General features: G+C 41.0%; 1 protein-coding gene across 1 annotated transcript in view; it reads left to right on the forward strand.

Annotated features, from left to right (window-relative positions):
* Positions 1-2,474: 2,474 nt before the first annotated feature.
* Uri1 (URI1, prefoldin like chaperone) overlaps positions 2,475-21,861 on the forward strand; it is a 57,661-nt gene continuing 38,274 nt past the window's right edge. The window contains exon 1 of the mRNA XM_005368406.2: positions 2,475-2,921. Within this exon, the coding sequence (XP_005368463.1) occupies positions 2,811-2,921 (111 nt within the window). The 5' untranslated portion in view covers positions 2,475-2,810. The remainder of the gene's footprint in view (positions 2,922-21,861) is intronic.

The raw sequence follows: 21,861 nt of genomic DNA on the forward strand, positions 1-21,861 counted from the left end.
GGAGATGGGATGACCCAGACCCGAGCTCCTGACACTATGAACTCTGTCACGCCTTCCCCACCAAGAAGAGCTGCCTAAAACACACATGGCTACTTGCCTTCTCCTTCTGCTGCTTCTGGGCCAATGAATTCCTCAGGGAAGCGTCGAGAGGTCGAGGGGGAACTTGCTTAGAAACATACAGAAAGAGAGTTGTATTTGTGTAGTGTGACTCCCTGTTTAGAGCCAACCACTTTGAATCCCGATGCATTGCCTTTAGACTGGAGTTAGGACTGGCTCAGTCTGCTGTAGGACAATCTCTGTGTGATTTGGGGATGACCCCATCCAAGAGGGGTGGAGGGTGGACAGCAACCCACGGCCATTTCAGGGCAGTTAGGAACCAGGGATACCAGATCTAGTTCTTACTTTTGGGTTGCTTTGACTGATACGATAAGAACGAGCTAAGGGAGGGAACATTTGTTTTGGCTCACCATATAAGTGGTATTGGTAAGCCGTCATGTGCCGTTTGCACTCATTGAGAGCTGACTCTGAAAGCAAGACAGAACCCCCCCCCCCTTCCCTCAGATTCAACCAGGTTTATCTCACTTGTCTTAGGAGACACTTTCCTGGGACAGCTGGCCTCATGCTTCTGGGACAGGGAGGAAGGATACCACACTGCATCCATGAGATAACAGATCAAGGGTGCTTCATTTCTAACTGTTATTACTGTCATTTCTCCTGTGATCTAAAATGCCTGCGGGAGCTTGGGGGCGGGGTGAGAAGTGGGGAGCTCGTCAGTGGCGAGAACCCTCTGCTCTAACTGCACATATTCCAGCTGAACTCCAGTCTGACTAGTCTGACTGCTTGGAGTCTGACAGACTCAGCCGGGCTTCCCCAGCCTTTCTGGGAGATATTATGTATCTGCTGTTTGCTACTTCTTTTATTTTTGCTTGCTTTCCCTGTCTGGCTCCTCTAATTAGTTCTGCTGGGTGTTTTAAGGGCCTGATTTGGTATTTTGTAATCTATCTGCCTCTTGCTATTTGTTCTTGTGCTTTTGCTTGATACATGCTTAATAAATTCACTCAAAAAACTAAAGCTATCACCGATCATTTTCTGTATGGAACGCTGTTTCAGAGGGTTCAGTCGGTTATGGTAGAGAGGCATGGTCTGTCTGTCTCTGTTTACTCCGCAGCTAAACAAGAAACAGAGAGTAAGAGAAGTGACCAGAGATAGGATACCCACAAAGACTCACCCCCATTGATCCACTTCCTCCACTTAGGTCCGACATCCTAAATTTTCAACAGTCTTGCAATTGGGGATCAAGTACTGAAACATATACGTGGGGTCGGTTCATATTCAGAATAGAGCACCAGAGCAACCGCTCCTGAGGTCGTTGAGGCTGAGGGATGCTGCTGATGGCAGGAGGGCAAGAAGAGTGTTTGGATCCTGACTGTTTCAGAAGTGGCTGCGTCTGCAGGGAGGGAGGAATTCCAGCTTGCCACCTTCACCAAGTGGTCCCTCCCTTTCTTTCTTTGCTGCAAATGATGTGGACTTGGGAGCTGGGACAGAAATGGGGGGGGGGTAGTGCAAACGGACCCATAGAGAGTCTGAATTCTACAGGTGCCTACTGGTCTGTCTATTTCTATACAACAACACTAAATGAACAGTAGTGGGCCTATAGTCAGGACTTGGGGTAGACTTAAGACACTTTGGCCGGTTCTACTTAGTGAGGTCGACTGGAGGACTACCATCAACAGAGGCCACACTGGAGGACAAAGAGGATCTAAGAGACTTACTTTTTTTTCAGACGAGGTTCCACTGTATAGCTCTGGCTGGCCTGGAACTTGTTATGTGGCAGACTGGCTTCAAATATACAGATATCCACCTGCCTCTGCCTTCTGAGTGCTGGGGATTAAAGGTGTGCACCATCACCTCCAGTCCACTAGTTTTAAAATAGTAAGTGGAACAGGGAAGGGTATTTAGCTCAGTTGGTAGAGTGCTTGTCTAGCAAGCCCCAAGTCTTGGGTTTGGTCCCCACAGCTAACCAAAACAAAACCAGAACCGTAAAATACGTGGGACAGAGCAGCAGCTACCTTTGAAAAAATGTGTTAAATGGTGCATACGTAGTAATATTAATATAGCAGCTTAATATATATAAGGAAAAATTGTAATGTGTGCGGTAATTAATACATACGCAAAATACAGTTGCATATTATGCATTTTAGCTCATTAAAACACATTAGCTCATTAAAAAAGCATGGGAAAGAGTTGAATTCGATAAAATTAAATGAGTTTATGAAACAGCCTCAGTGCACGAATTAAGTTCCTACCACCACAGGCTGCACTGAGTGAGCAGGGACTGGCGCCCTCAAAGCCGAGCGCGCTTCCAGAGCCGCTCAGCCTCCGCCCCGCCCCTCGGCCCGCCCCACCATAGCTCCGCCCATCAGGGCGGGGCCTGAGGGATTCCCGGCGTGCTGCGCGGGCGGGGCGAGGGCGGAGCGTGCGCGGAGGCGCGGAGGAGGCGCGGCTGCTGCGGGACGCTTGGCCGGGCCCCTACTGCGGGAGAAGAGCGTGGCGCTCTTGGTGTAGGGCCTGCTGCTCCGAGGCGGCGGGGGCTGTAGCGGCGGCGGCATGCGCGTGTGAGATGAGGCCTCGGGTAGCCCGGACGCGAGCAGCGGCCCCCGGGGCAGCGGCGAAAGCGAGCGCGGCCTCTTCAGAGCGCGGCGCACGGTGCATGAGGGCGAGCGCACGGGCGCTGGGCAGCCGCCGGCCACGCCGTCTCTATAAACACTTGTTTAGGACTTGTTCGCCTCGTTGAGGCCTCTGCGCCGGGCATGGAACCCCCGCCCGAGCCGGAGCCAGAGCCCCAGTCCCTTTCCGAGGCCTCGGCCCCCGCGCCGCTGCGCGCCCCAGAGGTGGCGCGGCTCCGCGAGGAGCAGGAAAAGGTAACAGGCCGCGCTAGGTTTCCGTCCTGGCCGGCTTCCGCCTACGGCCGCTACGGAGGCAGCCTCTAAGGCGGCCACGCGGGAGCTGCGCAGCCTCGGGCCAGCGGGGAGCCGGGGGGGGGGGGGGGGGGAGGGAGAAACTTTTGTCACGTGCATTTGTTGTCTTTTGTCTGGAGTCCTTTGACCTTCACCAGGAGGGGTGCGTGGGGATTACCGAGGATGCAGGGGGATAAGGCAGTCTGTTGACCCTGAACTGAGAGCAAGTGTTGAAGCTAAATGCGGCTCGAGAGCCTGGGAATTTCCATTTTTTAGTGTGTGGGGGGGGATTGCACTGTAAACAGAAGTGGTCACTCCTTTTACCTCTTAGTTCTATGGCTTGAATGTTGCTAAAACACACACACAAACGCGTGCGCGTACGCACGGACACACGATTCTCATTTGAGCGTCCAAGTTTGACTACGTTGGTGATGATGCACTTCCTGTGCATTTCCAGCTTTGGGGTTTAGTTGTCGAAAAGAGAGAGGCCTTTCTGTTAAATTTTAACTTCAAGCATCTAATAACGAGGCTTCCCAGAGGAGAGGAACATGCTTTCCACCTCCGATGGGATTCTTGTGTAAGGAAGTGGGCTCGAGTTAAGAACTATGACTTAATTGGTTAGTATGAAAATGTCCTGTGGGCCCGGCGGTGGTGGCGCACACCTTTAATCCCTGCACTTGGGAGGCAGAGGCAGGCGGATCTCTGAGTTCAAGGTCAGCCTGGTCTACTAGAGTCAGTTACAGGACAGGCTCCAAAGCCACAGAGAAACTCTGTCTCGAAAAAAAAACCCCAAAAATCAAAACAAAAAAGTCCTGTGGGTACAGTAGTTTTTTCAAATTGATTCCCTCTCTTGAAGAGCCTTGAAATTCTTTGAAAAGCGACATTTAATTTGCTTAAAACGTCCCATGTCATATTAAGAGGTATCATGTTGTATCAGAGGTAGGAAGTTCTATCAGAACCATCAAAATTTGAGAAGCTCCATTTTTTTATATTTAAATATTTTTATTTTAAACTTTATTCATGTTACTTATTTGTAATTCTTTGAGAATTTCGTACATGTATATACAATCAATTTCCTGCCTCCAACTTACATTCCCTGCAACACACCCCTCTTCCAGAACTCATGCCTTTTTTTTGTTGTTGTTGTTTTTCATTTTTTTTTAATAACGCAGTTCAGCTAGTGCTTCTCATATGTGCATGGGTAGGACCAGCCACGGGAGCATGGGCAACACACTAGCTGCGGTCATACAGTAACTCTTCAGTTAGGGGTGGGGCCTCGTGAGCTCCCCCATCTAAGCTTGAAGTTTTCCTGTGAAGCCCAAACTTTTCTTAATGAATAGACCTATGTAAAGTCTATAAAACGTGATTACGATATACTGAGGTTAACTACACGAAGGATTTCATATATCTCAAGAAATCCCTCTTGGCTTGGAAACCACCTGTTAAATTGTAGGAGTTTTCCTACTTTGTTGACTTCCTTTTTTTTTTTTTGTTTTTTGTTTTACATTAGACTTTCCATTTTTTCCCAGATATATAATGCAGCTGTTGTTAGGTTTTAAACTTGTTCTTTAAGGTGGGAGTTTAAAAGTTAATCTGGTTTAATGCAATTTAAGTTACAAGACAGACAAACATTTACTTGCTTATTTATTTATGGTTCTAGGTAAGGTAGGTTCCCCCCCCTTTTTTTGTTCCTGTTTGTTTGTGTTTTTCAAGACAGGGTTTCTCTGTAGTTTTGGAACCTGTTCTGGAGCTCAGTCTGTAAACCAGGCTGGCCTCGAACTCACAGAGATCCACCTGTCTCTGCCTCCCGAGTACAAGGCGTGGACCACCACTGCCTGGCTCGGCCCACTTTTTAATTTTTGAAACAAAGGCTCTTTAAGTTGCCCAGGCTTGCACTCCTCCTGTAGCCCAGTCTGGACTTAAAGCCTCCCAAGTAGGTGGAGTTATATACTGTGACATCAGATCTGACTTCATCTTAATTTTTTAAAAAGAAAAATAAAAAAAAAAGGAAACATTTAAAAAAGGAAAAAAATAGATGGGAAGAAGAAAGGAAGAAAAAAAAATTCCTAAATAAAGTCTTGTTATTTTGACAAAACAATTTACCTTTCTTGTGAAAATGGGAAATGGACCAGGGTAGATGGTGTTAGCACTGCCTTTAGTCCACATGGAAAACCCTTCTGCCCTCATAGTGTAAAGTGTGAGTAATGCTGACCAGTATGTTTCCTCTTGTGTGTCATTTTTAAAAAGTAGATTCTGCTTTTTATTCTGATGATAGTGTGAAGTGAAATACAAAGGGTACTTTTGGGGTGCTCTGAACAGCTTGCTCTTGTGGTATCATATTGAGAGTACCTGTGGCTATAAAATCCAGTGAGAGACTGGATATTTTCAGTGGACATGGACCCCAGTACCATTGTCATTCCTGTCTTGTGTTAATATTAATTTAACATAGGAAATAAATGTGCATATCTGTTTTGGTTATGTGAAATGCCTCCTAGTGCATAATAAACCATCTCTCCAGCCCTAGATAGCTGTGTTTTAATTGGAGTTTAGCACAGCTAGACTTTGCTTTGCTTTGTAAATTGTGAATTATTAGTTTTGTGAGGGACTTTGTTTAGGTTTTAAAGCCAATTCAGTTTTAACAGTTCTGCTGTTTCAGGTGAAAGTAGAAACATGTGCCATTCTGAATGTAAAGGGAAAAATGTCATAGCTTCCTATGAGTGGACATCTAGTGTCCTTTATGTCAGTCAGATGTACTTAAGCCCTTAGCCTTTCCCTGGGTGGGTTCCATGAGAGGGAATTAAACTTTCAACAAAATAGCTTTTCTTGCTTTGATGGTGGCATCTACTTCGCTGGCCTTTAGTTGCAGAAAGTTACCTGATTTCCTTACATAAAGGCTTAGGGAGCAGTTCTCTGAACCTAGCTTGAGAAGGGCTGTAGATAATGCTTGTCATTGCCCTTCTTTCTTTGGAATCCCACTAAGTGGACCAGGTTTTATCCTTTTCTCCTGGTTGGTCCTGGTTGATACTGGGGCACGGAATCAAAGAATGAAAAGTTGGCAGCTTGAAAAAAAGGCTAACAGCATGAATGAGCCCCATCCCCAGGGAGTGACAGCGTCTGAGAAAAGGGACAGGCTCAGGGTTAAGTATATTAATAATCTTCATGTATGGAATCAGTGGTGAGAACAGTCAGCCCCTCACCCCCCTCTTTAAATAACTTGTGTTAGTCCTTTTTTTTTTTTTTTCTTTTATGACAATGTCTCATGAGCCATTCTGGCTTTGAACTGGGATGGTCATGATCTCCTTTCTGATCCTGCTGCCCCAGCCTCCCCAAGTAGGTGTCACTGGGGCTTTTATTCCTTCTGTCTTAGCCTCTAGGGGCTGGGACTATGGGTATATGCAACTAGTAGTCTTTATTTTTTAAGTTAAACTGTTAGGTTGGCATTCAAAGTCATGATGGATTTTATTATTGCCTCTTTATCTTTCATTCTCCTCCATCCTTTATTGAGCTGGCAAAAAGGCACTTAAGAGTTTCTCTGCTTTTGTTTAGAATGGAAGAAACCTGGACGTTGTATGTTGGAGAGGTGGTTAAATAATCATGCATATGTTGAACAGGCATGCAAACTGCAGAACAGTGGGTATGATGTGGGTCCTGTTTTGCTTAGGCATTTATATAAATATTCACGTTATATAAAAATTGCCACAAAGGATAATGGTAGCATTTTCCCACAAAAGTTTGTAAAGTTAGAAGATTTCAGTTTTTTAATAAAGGTGTGGAAATTTAATTTTTTGTGCATACATGTTTATTATAATAGCCTTAATTACTAACCAGTTTCTAAGATTTAAAAATAAGTATTGGCTGGGTTTTGAATACTAGTTACATAGGTTTATTTCCTAGTATTCATTTAATGTTTTGAAAACATTTCCCAATCACTCGGTTTTTATTTTTCCTTTTCTCTTTGAAGATACTGTTTGACATTTCTGACAAAAGATAAGAGAGAAGCTCAGATTATCTTTTGTTGTATTTTATTTTGTTTTTTGTTTATGTAACCTGGATCAGCTTTGAACTTGTTGCAGTTCTCCTGCCTCAGCCTTCTCAGTGCAGCATGTAGATCAGTCTTGTAAGCCACGTGTATAAAGATTTGATAGAAAGGTGTCTGCTACACAGAGCTTATGCAGACTGGATTCCCCTCCTTTCCAGTGTGGTGAAGTGTTTCTGGTTCTTATGCCCTCCCGCCTTCCCTAACATCAGTGGCAGTGATAAAGTATTTCAGGCTACTCTGCACAGGTTTCTTGAATGAAAGTCTTGCCAAATCTGCTTGTTTGGAATTAGCATTATGTTGAAATTTTGGTTTCTTGGTTAAGGCCATATTTCTGGGATAGCTGTTTCATATTTCTAGATAACATGTTTTACTAGTAAAGATACTGAGATTTTATTATCTAAAAGAACTGGGGTGCAGTGTGTTTCCATAGGCTCATTTTCAGGACAACAGTAAGTAAGGCTGGGAAGATCAGTAGGGTAAGTTCTTTACCACTGAGGGCATGAGGTAATTATTGCTTGGAGTTTTGAATTGGCGAATACTCTCCATATACTAGAATCTTGGAGAATTAAAAGCAGTGGAAGTAAATATTTTAATCTTTTCTTAAAGCAGAACATCTACTTTAGCTTAATGGGAGATTTTCATTTTTGTGTTGGTTTCCTGTTGGTTTAAGGAACTCTTTCAACTGGGTGGACACCAGTAATTGGAATCCAAGTCACAGGATTCAGTCACCTAACACTACCAACGAGGTGTGCTGAGTTCACAGTTTCAAATGAAGATGTCACTCTAGTGAAGACATGCGTAGAAGGCACGTTTACTTGTCTGATGGTAGTGATTGATGAGGATAAGCAGAAAAGTTCAGGGAGGCAAGGACTGGTGGGGAATGCCCCTTATAAGTAACGTGTCAGGGTATAGTGCAGTTACATAGATGAGAAGCCCCAGTATGTGGGCGTGAGTCTGTGTGGAAGACATTTTGGAGACAGTTTTATGCAGATGGTAGTGAGTCAGGCTGAGAGCACTCTCAGGTCTCTTCACTAAGGGTTTTGAGTTTTATTTTTGCAAGAGGAGAAGCGACTGAAACATGTGATCTTTGTTTAAGTATCCTTTAGTCATGCATGTGAGAAGAGTGGGAGGGCCAAGCTCACATTTCAGGGAGTCTGTTCTGTCTGTGCCAGGTGTGGTGCTGGCTGGTTATGCAGTTCATGTTGGAATCTATGAGCTCTCTCTGTTTTCTAGTAGGATAATTTAGGCAGTTTGTACTTTTTGCCTAGACTTCTCATGGGGTATGTATGCCTTTGGTGCCTGCCAGCTGTGGTACACGGCCCAGCTTCTCTACATTTTAATTACTTAGGTGTTGTCCTTCTCTTTCATAATTGCTTCTCATTCCAGTGATTAGTGAGGTTGATTATCTTTTCAAGTGTTTTTGAGCAGTTTTGACTTTTAACTTCTTCCAAGGAAAATAGCCAGTGGTTGCCTTTTTACTTTCTGTGGATTTTTGTCTTATTCTAGTTGATTCATAGTAACTGTTCATACATTTTTAAATTATTTTTTTGTTTATTTTGCATACTGACCACAGTTTCCCCTCCCCTGTTCATATGTTTTTGATTACATTTTGAGTACATTTTCAGTTATGGATTATAAATTTCTTGCTGATCTGAGTCTTGAGTTAACATTTTATAATCTTGTCCTTTGATGACTACAATTCTTGATTTTATGTCCTTTGTAAATTAACCTCTGTTTGCTTGAGAACCCAAGGCTGTGCTCATGTAGGCAAGTTCTCTACTGCCGAGCTACATCTTAGTTCTGTTTGTTCTGGGCATATCCTCGTCACACCAACTTGAATGTTGAGAGCAGATATCTGTTCATTATTGATTTGGGTACACTTAAGGGATTGAGACGGCTTACTTCTTCACCTGGGATGGTTGTGTTTTCACTTCTTGTCATGTTGGTTATGACAGGTGATGGGTGTGATTTCTCAAGTCTGTTCTGAAGGCTTTTCTCTTGTAGCCAGAATTCTGCTGTAATCATTATGGCTTCCTAAGTTATCCCTCCCAAAATTATTTATTATTACTCTCTATGTGCTCACATATGTATGCATTGATGTGTATGTGAGGTCAACACCATTGTGGAGTTTGTTCTCTCCGTCTACCTATTTGTAGGTTTTAGGATGGAACCCAGGTGGTCATGCTTTCCTGGCAAATGCTTTTAACTTGCTGAGACATCTCGCTGGCCCTAGAAATTCTCTCAGTACCTGGCAGTGTAAATTTAGTGATAGTTATTCAGGATTGCTTTGTCTCTTCTAATCGTTACGCTTTTTTTTTTTTTTTTTTTTTGTAGCACAAGTAATAAAAACCCAGAGACAGATATTGGGGTTCAAGCTGAAGATCAGAAAAGCAGAGAGGCCAAGCCACTAGAGACAAGTGTCTATCCACCAAGGCTCAGACAAAGGGGATGATCTTGTCCTCCAAGTGACCGTGGACTGCAGTGAGCTCTTATCTCCTGCCTTATATACCCATCTACACCCAGACATATCACTCTCTCTACACCTCCCTAGTGCTGGGATTAAAGATGTGGGATCCCAAGTAATGGGAGCACCTTTGTGTGAGTTGTTTCTCTTTTTAAGATAGATTCAATCTTGTGTAGCCCAGGATGGCCTTGAGTCCTGGGATCAAACCTGTGTGCCACCACTCCCTGGCCTCTAGTAGCTTAGCTCTGCACTCTCATCTTCAGGGAAGCTTTATTTATTAAAACACAAATAAAATATAACTATACTTTCTGATTATTTTCCTGCCTTTGGTGCTGCTAGGATCTCTAGTGTAAGACCTAATGTAGCTTATATAGTGGACCTTAGGATTAACTATCTAGAATAACCATTAAAGACTGAGGTGATTTTTGTGGGTATTTCGCTTTTTGACTTTTGGTGGTGCTGGAGATGGAACCAAGTGTCTTGTGCTTGCTAGACAAGTATTTTACTACGGAGTTACATCCCTTAGTGCTTTTTAATTTTCTATTTTGAGACAGGATTTTACTAGTTACCCCAGGTTAGTTTCAAACTTCCAATCCTGTCTGTGCCAAGTCGGTGGATTGTAGACATATACCAGTACCCCAGTTTGTTCAACAGCTTTCTGAGAGCTTTAATGATTGAATAGTCAGGTTTAGAAAATGCTTTTTTTCTGAGTTGAAAAACTATGAGTAACTTATTGAAAGGAGTCTAATAATTCTGATGTTGAAGTTGTTTTCTCTTTGTTTTGAGACAGGTCTTCCAGTGTAGCCCAGGCTGGCCTGCTTTTAAACCCATTTGTATCTTCAGGATTTTTGCCTAGCTTTGGTGTTAAGCTTAAAGACTTGTCAAGAAGAAGTAGCAGAATTTAGAGATCTTCATTCCAGCCATCTTAGTTTTTGTGGATAGTTTTGCCATCTAAACCACTTGTACTTCAGTGATACTGGCCTGACTCTTACCATTGTTTCCTAAACCCTTTGATCTCTGCGCTCAGAGGCTGTAGCCAGAAACATAGATAGCTGCTCCATGCTTCCTTTCTTCTCTAGCAATCTCTAGCTTGCTTTCTCTTAGGAGTCATGTATTCTAGGTCTGTCATGCAATTGAGATCATCTATCTGTGCTAAGCTTTTGGCTTATTTCTCTTGACACCTCCAGGTTTGTGTTGGGTTAGAACTTAATCCCCTTGTCACAGAGTAATATTCCATTGTGCATCTGTGGGTCATTTGGTTTCCTTTAATCTGGTAGACACTCAGGTTCTTTCTGCCCTTTGGCTGTTGTGAACAGTGTTATTCTGTCTCCGTTTTCAGTTCTTTGGCATTTGCGCCTGGTAATAGAGTGGTTGAATCCTGTAGTAGTGGGAGTCACTGTTTTCTGTAGGAGCTGCACATCATATCCCCTCCAGCAGTATATGAAAATGCAGTCTCTGACATCCTTGTCAACACTTCTTCCACCTTTTCAGTTATAGCTGTCTTAATAGGCTTAGAGAGGAATCTGTGCTTATATTTCCTGTTTCTCTAATGACTAAGGATGTTGCCCAACTCTTCACATGCCTGTTTTCCATTTGTGTGTCCACTGGAGAAATTTCTATTGATATCCTTTGCCTGTATTTTAATTGATTTGTCATTTGTTGTAAGAAAAATTCTGTATATCTGGATAGTAAACTCTAGTATGTAATTTACATATTTTTCCTGATTTTTTTTGTTTATATTTTTGATAGTGTCCTTTAATGCACAGAAGTTTTAAATTTTCTTTTAGGTTTTTATTTACTCTTGTATGTGTTTGTGCCATAGCATGTGCGTGGAGGTCAGAGTCCACCTTCGTGGAGTCTTTTCTTTCTGTGGGTTCTGAGGCTTGAGCTTGGGTTGCCAGGTTTGTTCATCGAGCACAACTTTACATTGAGGCACCTTGAAAACCTAAAATGCAGGATTTTCTCTATAGTTTCTTTAGCTCTTCCAGAATGGACTCTTCTGAGGTGAACTTTTGTATTGTGTTGAGTTTATTAGTATTTACTTTTTAATCTCTCAATTTTGTGATATATAAAACACTACATGGTTCAAAATCACAACTATATAAGAAATTTATTTTCATCTCTATACCCTTATAGATAACTATTTTATTTCTGATTTACCTCACTAAACAAGTATAATTATATGCCCCTTTATCCCATCCTTCCTCCTTACACAGAAGGTAGCACAGTCTGTTTAGCTTCTTGTTTATCTTATTAAACGTAATACCTGGGATTGTTCTAGCTCCTAGAGATACCTTAGCCTATTTTATAGTCATCTAATACTCTATTGTATACGTAGTCATCATTTTCTGTTACTGAACTTTTAAATTTAATTTTCATGTTATCAGTATTTGTTGTACAAAGTTATAAAATAACAGGTTTCACTGCCATTTTCCTCCTTTATATAATGTACTTTTCTCTGTCTCCTTGACTACCTTCTTGTGTGCTCCCATTCCTTTCCTCTTCCCCAATAGTCTCCATTCTGCTTTGGTGTTTTTCTCTGACCCCAATCTGTAGTTTCCATATGAAAAAAAAAAAAATCCCAAAACCCCACAAAAGCTGTGTAAAATTTGTCTGACTGGCCTGTTTTGTCTAACATGATGATACCATGCATTTTCTTGCAGACAACATGATTTTTTTTTTCTTCCTTAGTGCTGAATAGTGTCTTTTTTGAGACAGGGTCTGCCTGTGTAACTAAGGATGACTTTTAAGTCTCTGATCTTCTTCTTCACTTCGAGAGTTCTTGAATTGTAGGTTTATGCCTGCATGCCTGGTTTCATGGTGTCTTGGGCATTGAACTCAGGGCCTTGCATGGTGGTGCAAGCGAGCTACATCCAATTGAGCTACATCCTTACCTCAAATAGTATTTTTTTGTACCATTTTCTTCATTCAGTCATCTGTTGATGATCACACTGACTCCATGTCTTGACTGTTGTGGCTAGTGCAGTAGTAAAGGCTAAGTATGTATCTTTTATATGCTGTCTTTGATTTCTTTGGTTACATACCAAGAAGTGGCATAGTTGGAACATGATTTTTTTTTTTTTTTGGTGTGTGTGTAAGTGTAATCTCTGCTTATTCCTATAGTGGTTGCACTAATGTACATTCTCACTAACTATGCCTACCCCCCTCAGCATTTGTTTTCTCAAAATTTATTATTTATTTGTGTGTGTGTGTCTGCATGAATTTACGTGCACCACATACATGCGGGTGGCCTTAGAGGCCAGAAGAAGCTGTTGGATCCTGTGGAACTAGAGTTATAGGCAATTGTGAGCCACCTAGTGTGGGTGCTGGGAACTGAACTGAGATCTCTGGAAGAATAGCGAGTGCTCTTACCTGCAGAGTCATCTCTACCCCTATTGATAGTATGTATAACAAGTATTTGGAAGAATTTGTTAATGGAATGGTCTGGGCCTAGTACAGTTTCTAGAGATTGGAGATTTAAAAACATAGACAAGTTTGTTTTTTAAAGGGCTATTCAGGTTTTCCATTTCTTACTGTATAAGTTTAGGAAAGTGATTGTGTGTGTGTCTGTGTGTGTAGTCAGGGGGACCTAATCCCAGCTGCCCAGCTAGCTTAGCCCCGATATAACCACACAAATTGTATTAATTGAATCACTGCTTGGCCCATTATCTCTAGCTTCTTATTGGCTAACGATTACATTAATTTAACCCATTTCTATTAATCTGTATATTGCCACATGGCAGTGGCTTAAAGATTCTAACTGGTGTCTGTCTTAGGTGGATCCATGGCATTTCTCTCCACCTCTTCCCCCAGCATTCAGTTCTGTCTTTTGCCTACCTAAGTTCTGCCCTATCAACAGGCCAAGACAGTTTCTTTAACCAATGAAAGCAACACATAGATTGCGGGAAGCAAAGACCTGTATTTTGAGATCTGCATTTTGTTTACAGCCATCTTAAGTTCACAAGTTCGACCTAGGACATTAGCCTAGTGAGACCTGCAGGGACCAGGCTTTTAGAAAACATTAGCATTTTCCTTTGTTAGTCAACAATCATAGACTCTCAGTATTTACTTATCAGCTAGGGACGTCTCTAGGCCTGAATTCCAGCAGACCTGACACATCTCCCCTCCCTTTTGCCTGTTTGCGATATAACAGCTTCTGAGGAAATATTAAATGGCAGTTTGATCAGAAATACTGTCTTGCCGTCATTTCTTGTGTCTCTTGCTCTTCCATTCCTCTCCCCTAGGTTTATTAGGGACTCCTGTTTGTATCCTGCTGGACGGGATAACAGATAGAAGGACCTCCTACACCATTTCCCCTTTTTTGTGTGCGTGTGTATAAATATAAGATATATATTTATACAATATAATATCTCATACATATGATATTATTTCCTGTCTTTTTTTTTTTTTTTTTTTTTCGAGACAGGGTTTCTCTGTGGCTTTGGAGCCTGTCCTGGAACTAGCTCTGTAGACCAGGATGGTCTCGAACTCACAGAGATCCACCTGCCTCTGCCTCCCGAGTGCTGGGATTAAAGGCGTGCGCCACCACCACCCGGCTTATTTCCTGTCTTTTTAAAACCAGTAATTTGAAGTGGTTTTTAAAATTACTGTTATTTATAATTTTATTTGTCTTCCTAGGAGTTTATCAGGCAATGAAATTGTCTCAAGGATCAGCTTTAAGCTTTGTTGATTTTTCTATTTTGTAAGTGTGCTTTCTCCTTCATAAATTTCTGCTTTTAATTTTTCTTTAAGGTTTTTTCTCCTTGTTTTTAAAGATCATTAATATCTACTTTTTGTTAGGTCTTTTGCATTTTGCTCTTTTCTTATTACTTTAGGTATCTCACATATATAATCTTACTGTGGTCAAAGAACATATAATTGCAAAGTTAGAATTTGATTCTTGTTTTATGGGTGAATGTATGGTCTTTTCTTGGCAAATACTTTTTTTTTTCTTTTCTTTTTGCAGATAGATTTAATTCCTTAGTTTTTGATTTCAGTATCTCTTCTGCTAGCTCCAGTTGGTTGAATGTTTTGTTCAAGTACTTTATGGCCATTTTTTTCTGGTACTTTGGGCTATCAAGAGATGTGTATCATCAACTTCATTATGTTTATAAAGCTGTAATGTTTGCTGTGTACAGTTTAGAATTGTCGTAACTTCTGGTCAGTGGACTTCTTTACCATTTTGAAATTTTATTTTACCATCTTTGAAGATGATCTTGTTTTCATATTGCCTCTATTAGATATTAGTATGTCTTTTGTGATGTCATTTTTAACTTCAGTATCCGTTTGAAGTATGTGTCTTATAATAGCATGTAGTTGTGGTTTTAATTTTCAGTTGACATCTTTTTCTTTTAGAGCAGTTATGTCTAAATGCTATTGAAATTTATCATTTTTCTGTTTTACTTTTTATTTTAAAATTTGTGGTAAAAAGGACATCACTTGTCTTTAAGCCTTTTTTTTTATTCTTAGAAAGCTAGACTGTGGCATTTAACAGTAACTCTGTTTTCTATCTTATCCCCATCCATTGATGAACACCACTCTGCTTTTCTGTCTTTGAGTTAGACTAACCCAGGTAGCTCATGTAAGCAGTCATATAGTTTTGCCCTGTTTTGTTGGATTTGTGTAATATGTTCAAAGCATGCTTGTTGTAGCATTTATCATAGTCTCCCCTTTTGTTGTGTGTGTATGGTGTGTACTTGTGTATACCTTTCCATGTGTTTATGAATGTGGCTATGCACATGCCATGGTTTACTTGCGGAGGTCAGGACAACTTCAGGTGTTGATCCTTGCCTTCCACCTTGTTTGAGACAGTGTCTGTTTGCCGTGAGGTGCTGAATATGTAGGGTCCGAGGAAACGCTGAAGGAAGACCCCAGTCTCAAATAGTATGTAACAGCAAAGAACGATTATTATACCAGTATATGCGGGATTGTTTACCTGTACAAAATGGTGACGACCCTGAGAGGAGCATGCAGGCTCCTTTTTTAAGGACAGCTAGGGGAAATTTAGGAACAGTTAGGTCACTTCAAAAATGATGGGTTAATTCATCAGGCGATGAAAGGAGACAGAGACCCACATTGGAGCACCGGACAGAAATCTCAAGGTCCAAATCAGAAGCAGAAGGAGGGGGAGCACGAGCAAGGAACTCAGGACCGGTTTTATGTGGATTCTAGAAATTCAAACCCAGGTCCTCATGGTTGTATGGCAAATGCTTTTACCCAATTGAGCTACCTTTCCAGCCTTGTCTGGGTTTTGAGACAGGATCTGGGAAGGAGGTCCCCGATCTCCGGGTTTGTTTCACTTTGTGTTTTAGAGTAGCCTGGGATTCATTCTTCTGCCTTAGCATATTGGCATATCCAGGTCTAGAATTAGTACTCCTTCTTAAGGATAAGCAGTATTTCATTGTATTCTACTGTGTATTAGAAGTTGTTTTATATGATACTTTTTTATAAGTGGACACTTGTATTGCCTCCATTTTTGAAGGTTGTGAATAATGCTGCTATAGACACATTTATGCTGTTTACTTTGGGTGCAGTGAGAAGTTAAAATGCTATATCATAGAGCACATCTGTGTTTGGGGTTGAGGAGCTGCCTCATGACTTCTACAATGACTCTACACTTACCTTCCCAGCAGCAGTTCTCAGTGGCTCCAGTTTTTCTGCATCCTCAACAATACTTGCTTTCTGTTTTGTCTTTTAAATGATGGCCAGGCTGATATATGAAGTGGTCTCTCACTGTCATTCTGTTTTACCTAGTTTCTTGTTGTTTCTTTACTGTTTCCCCCTTTATGCTGACTTTAGATGAATTAAATATAACTTTATTGTTACTTTTGCCTATTAATGTCTTTTAATGGACCATTGAGGTACATTGTTAGTACAGTGTACTGTGTGTACCTTAATACTCAGTGTGCTACAAATTTATACTAGGTTTCTACTATCCGGGTTCAGCATGAATTCATGTACTTACTCTACCTCTTTTTCTTTTCTTTTCCTTTCCCCTCCTCCTCATAATGATTGACTGAGATTGAGTTTCACTATATAGGTTTGGCTGGCCTGAAACTCACAGAGATCTACTTGCCTCTGCCATCTGAGTGCTGGGATTAAAGGTTCAAGGCTCCCGTGGCTCCTACCCACATCTTGATTATTGCTTCCGTACATTTTGTTGGTGTGCATTTTGTTCATGGTAATGCTGTATTTAATTGTTGCACATGGCGAGGACTCATCTTGACCCCCACCCCTGTGACCTGCATGACTTCAAGTTGCTCTGGAGTTTCTGCATGTGTGCTGCTGAAGAAAGCTCATTTGTGTTTCTGTTAATGAAGAATGAAAATCTGGTGTGGAATTCTCAGTTAATTGTTGAAAATCTTTCAGATTTTCCTTCACGTTGGAGGATGTCTTTGCTGTGCATGTATTACCAATGCTAGATTCTTCAGTTATCTTTTTCAGCACTTCTGGATTTTATTTTGTTGTCTGCAGTTTCTGGCATTTTATGCAGAAGTTAGCTCTAACTTTAAGTTTTGTTGCTCCTTTGAAAGCTTATGCCATCTTTCTCACCTTCAGCTATATCCAATTTTTTTTCTTGGTTTTCATAACTAACTATATCATGTGTCCAGATGTTAAGAAATACTAACTTATGTTTTGCATAGTCTCTGTTTAATGTTGGCTCTGGTATTTTTAGAAACTTCAGTTGTTTGATTTTTCTTTTTGATTGTCTGTTTCTCTCCTTTCTTTCCTCCCCTTTCTGTCTGGTGAAAGAATTTAGGGCCTTGCACTTGCTTGGCAGGTGTTCTGCCACTGAGCTAGAGCCACAGCCATAGCATTTTTATTTAAATTTAATTTTTTTCAAAAGACATTTTCCAGTAAAAATTTTCCTGTCTTTTCTTAACTTTTCCATCTTTTCTTGTATCCTCTCTGACATGTGCATTCTAATTTTAGTACCCTGTTTTATTGACACCAGTGTCCAGATAGTTATCTTTTTGTTTTGTTTCCTTTCTTTTGCCTGCTCTCAGGTCATGTGCTTCTATTTTGTGGCATTGTAGTCATTTTAGGTTAAATGCAGGGTTGGTAGATGTGTCTGAAGATGGTGTCTTCCTTTGGGAGAGGCCTCACCTGCCTTTAGATAGGCAGAGTATGAGGAAGCCAAGGTCAGCCTCCTCCTGGCAGGTGCTGAATGGCATGAGGGCCAAGTGTCTGCTGCAGTGAGTGGTGCTAGTTTTAGTTCCTTTGGGACTTTGTCTGAGAGGACAGCTTGTTTACATTTCTTCGAACCTTCTGAACTCCTTAGTTTTTGTTTCATTTCTACCTCTTCCCAAAGGTTTGGTTTAGCTGTTTTTTGTTTTTTTTTTTACATTTTTTATTTTATTTTTAATTTTTTTTAGCCCTTTTAGCTTCAGGCTTTGACAGGTGTCCTTGAATGGAAACTAGCTTACATCTTCACAGGTCTCATTTTGTTTATTTGCTTTGTCAGACTCTGTTGCTTGCTTCTGTCCTCAGCTGTGGATGTCTGCTCAGGGCCAGCCATAATGCTCAACTCTTGCCTAGGCACAGAATTGCCTAAAACCACTTCATGGGGATCAGCTCTCGTTTCCCAGTTCCCTCTAAATTCCTAGTTCCTCTTCTATTACTTTGACAATTCTTGGCTCCCTTGATAAGTGTGATTTTCTTATTTATCTGGTGTTTCCAGTTCTTAGCGAGCTTTGAACTTGTATGACTAACTTAGCTTTCCAACAGTCTGACTGACAGTGGTGTATCTTAAAGTGCAGAATGGAATTTCAGATTGCTTTAATTTTGCTTTCGTATTACTAGTACCCTCTCCCCTTTACTGTTTGTATTCATTGTTTAATGAATTGTTTCCTTTGAGTGTATTGGTAGGTATGTTATCCTAATCTGTGTGACAAGTTTTACCACACTGGCTGTCTTAAGTCAGTTGTAAACCACAGCAATGCTTGAAAGGAATTTCTGCAAAAATTGACTGTGAAGTCAGGGTGGTTTTGTGTGTGTGTGTGTGTGTTGCTTGCTTTCTTGCACATTTACTTTGTTACCTGCAGTTTCAGATGTCTCCTGGTTGTGGAACGCCTCACCCCTTCTAATTACTTTGGTTCTCACATCTGAAATGAATCAATTGGTTTGGGTAGCAGCAGGCATGGGCCTTCTCCATTCTGGGGCTATATATGCTCAAAAGTAGTTCTGTAAGGGCCTTTTTTTTTTTTTTTTTTGTGGAAACAGTAGCTTTTCATAGAAAGGTATGCAAATGGACATGGAATGATGGATATTCCCAGTCAAGTAATAGGCATACAAGCTGTCCAGGCAGCCCTCAGATCCAGAAGTACAATTCAGCCCCTTTGTAGTTATAAAACTTGCAAAGCACTGAGAACAGAGTTATCTTAGGTCTGTAAAATGGCCACACATTGTTGTAATTGGCTATGCAATACTCAGGTTTCATTGCACATGTTATATTTACAGGGAGCATTCATTAACAGATTCTTTTCTTATTTGGAGACAAGGCCTTATGATTGGAAGATTAGTTATAGCTGAGGAAGACCTTAAACTTATTTTCTTTTTCCCAGTGCTGGGATTATGGGTGTGTATGCCCCCATCATTGGGTTGGGGATTGCATCTTGGGTTCCATTTATGCTAGGCAAGCGTTCTACCAAGTTAAATCTGTGTGCTCTAAAACACACTAAGCTCTAAGTGTGAATAAAACCTATTCCTGAAACTTTTGGCTTGTGGATTTCAATAATCCCAGGAACATGACAGTGCCTTCATTCTTAGAAGTGCTACTGATTGTAAATGTAAACATTCCCACAGTTTCCAGTACGAGAAAGGTGTGTGTTACCAGAGTACTTGGGGTTGTGAGAGATAAATCATAAAAGGGAAAAGAGCCCTAAGCTGTAAGGAAGACAAACAAGGTATCAAGACAGGCACCAGGCAGGAGAGGTGAGGGGAGTGGGTGAGTACTGGAAGAATATCTTCCAGTCCTGCATTAGAGAATCGAGGAAAGCTAACACTTTTAAGTAACATTTTAAGTGTTTTAAGAAGTGCTATGGTGTAACAGCATTTAGAGAGTTGGTGGTAGTTTCATCTTGGGTGTATGTCAACTATAAAGTTGTCCAAAGTTGAATTGTTTTTTTGTCCCCCGTGCTGGTTTTACTACAGCAACCCTCAGTCTATTGCTCTTTACTCTATTGCTTACTACATCCTGACTCACTTGTATTTAAAAGATGAGTAATTTTCTGAATTTTTGTTTTTACAAACAAAGTCTTGCTATGTTAGCCCAGGCTGGCCAGAAACTTTCCATGCCCCTGTCTCAGCCTCCTGAGTACTGGGATTGCAGGCTTTGTGTTACCAGCACAGCAAAGTTGTAATTGTTACTGATTTTGTTGAAAGTACACTTCCTTTATGCAGTTCTTTGTTGTAGGGATACATAGCTTTCTCCTTAGTTGACAGCCTGCCATTTTAGAAAAGGTTCTTTCATCCTTTAGGATGCGCTCAGGTGACCATGCTTGCCTAGCATCCTCTGGCTCCAGTGCAGTGAGCAGCTAAACAACCTAATGGGAAGATGTGTCTTGAAACTGAAGTCCAGCAAGAGAAGCTGACCTAATGAATTTGGACAGCCTGCAGAGCTGCTTCCAAACTGATCTTGATACAGTAACCTATGCAGGAAGAATCTGAGGTTGCAGGTAGGGCAAGCAGTTTTAGAAGTGAAGCGAAGCCTTCCTGAGAGAGGGATCAGGGGTTAGAAGTGCACATAATATTGCGGGTTCTCTGCATCAGTCCAGCTTTGCCCTGCCGCTGTACTGCACTTGGAGATCGAATGGGTTGATGCCCCCTTGTGGTCCGTTATCAAAATAAATAGCATAAACAAATAAGCACAAGAGAGCTCACCGCATGTTAAACCCTCCCTTCTCATTCCTTTATAAAGTAATGTTTAAAAATCTATTTCTAAGGAGAACAACAAGCTGTTAGTTTTTTGTCTTTATTTATTTATTTATTTATTTATTTTTTTACAGTATGCAGTGTGTCAGGCATGATTTTGACTCTTTGTAACAGAACATGTGGGTGCTGTGTTGAGGACATGGAGAAGTGGCAGCAGTAACCGCAGATGTTCCTGCCACCGTTACACTTTTCCAGGTTGGAGGTAGACTTGTCCAAGGCCTTGTGCACTTGGGGTCAGAGAGTTGTGGTTTAGAATGGATTTCATGTGGCCACTTCTGGGACGAGTTATTTCATCTCAGAAAGCATGCTTCCTTTCCTTTCAAAGAGATTAAGATCTGTGTCATTGAAGTGTTTGAATGGACTGTCATATGAAGTCTTAGGTCTGTACCTAAATGTACACAGATGAGTGTATATTCACAGGGTTGTTAATGATAGTTTAAACAGGGCTTTGTCAGGTAAGGGCCCCTTTTCTTTACTGTGGCCTTACTGCTATATTACTGTGTTAACATATATTTATAAATGTTTAGTTATTATATTGAATTTCCTAGGTTAATTATTTTAGTAGTACAAGCCTGCTAAGTAACTATTTTTATAAAGCATTACAGAGACTTTTCAGGCATAATATTTTTTTTTAAAAAAAACAAAACAAAGTTGGCATCAGGTTACCTATAGGGACCTTTCTTTTGTTGTTTTGCTTATTTTTAGAGACTTGCCTGTAGAATCAGACCCCTGTCTTACTATCATCACTTAATAGTTTAAGAAGTTAGCATGGCAGAAGAAATTAGATAAATTGGTACTAACTTCACAGAAAAGTCAGATTTTACAACTCAGGTGCATTCAGCTTTGAATCTGGATTTTGTCTTTTTTTAGAATTTTTTCCCTTGGCAATTATATTAAAAAAAAGTCTTGAAAAATAGCCTTTTGATGATATGTGTGTGTGTACATATATAATTATGCTTTCGGTCACAGGAAACTCGTTACCCACTATTCCATGCATTTCCCTATCTGCCTCTTTGGAAATAGTTTCCTCTAATTTCCAGGGTCCTGCTTCTGTTGTATATGTTTGTCCACTGTTTGTGGTGTTGTGAATGCTGTGTGAAACCCAGGAAGACTGCATACGTAAAGCAGTATTTTGGTAGTGAGAATGTGGCTTGTACAGTAGTTTTGTTGCTGGTCTGTCTTTGAATGTCTGCTTAGGGGGACTATTTTAGGAAAGAAAAGGGGTGGGGAGTGAGGAAGCGTGACTAGAACCAGGCAGAGGAGCTGTGTGGGTGATGGCAAGAACACATGCCTGCTACCAGTGACTTGTTTTTAAACATGAAAAGCGTGTGTGCCAAATTTACATATTTACTAATTAAAAAGGCTTCCTGGAAACATTAAGTAGACTATCTTCCATAACCTTTAACACCATTACTAATGGATATAGCCTAGAAAATTTCATCGAAGGTCCTTTAAATAATGTAAATGAT

This window comes from Microtus ochrogaster, unplaced genomic scaffold (genome assembly GCF_000317375.1).
Source record: "Microtus ochrogaster isolate Prairie Vole_2 unplaced genomic scaffold, MicOch1.0 UNK32, whole genome shotgun sequence".
NCBI lineage: Eukaryota > Metazoa > Chordata > Mammalia > Rodentia > Cricetidae > Microtus > Microtus ochrogaster.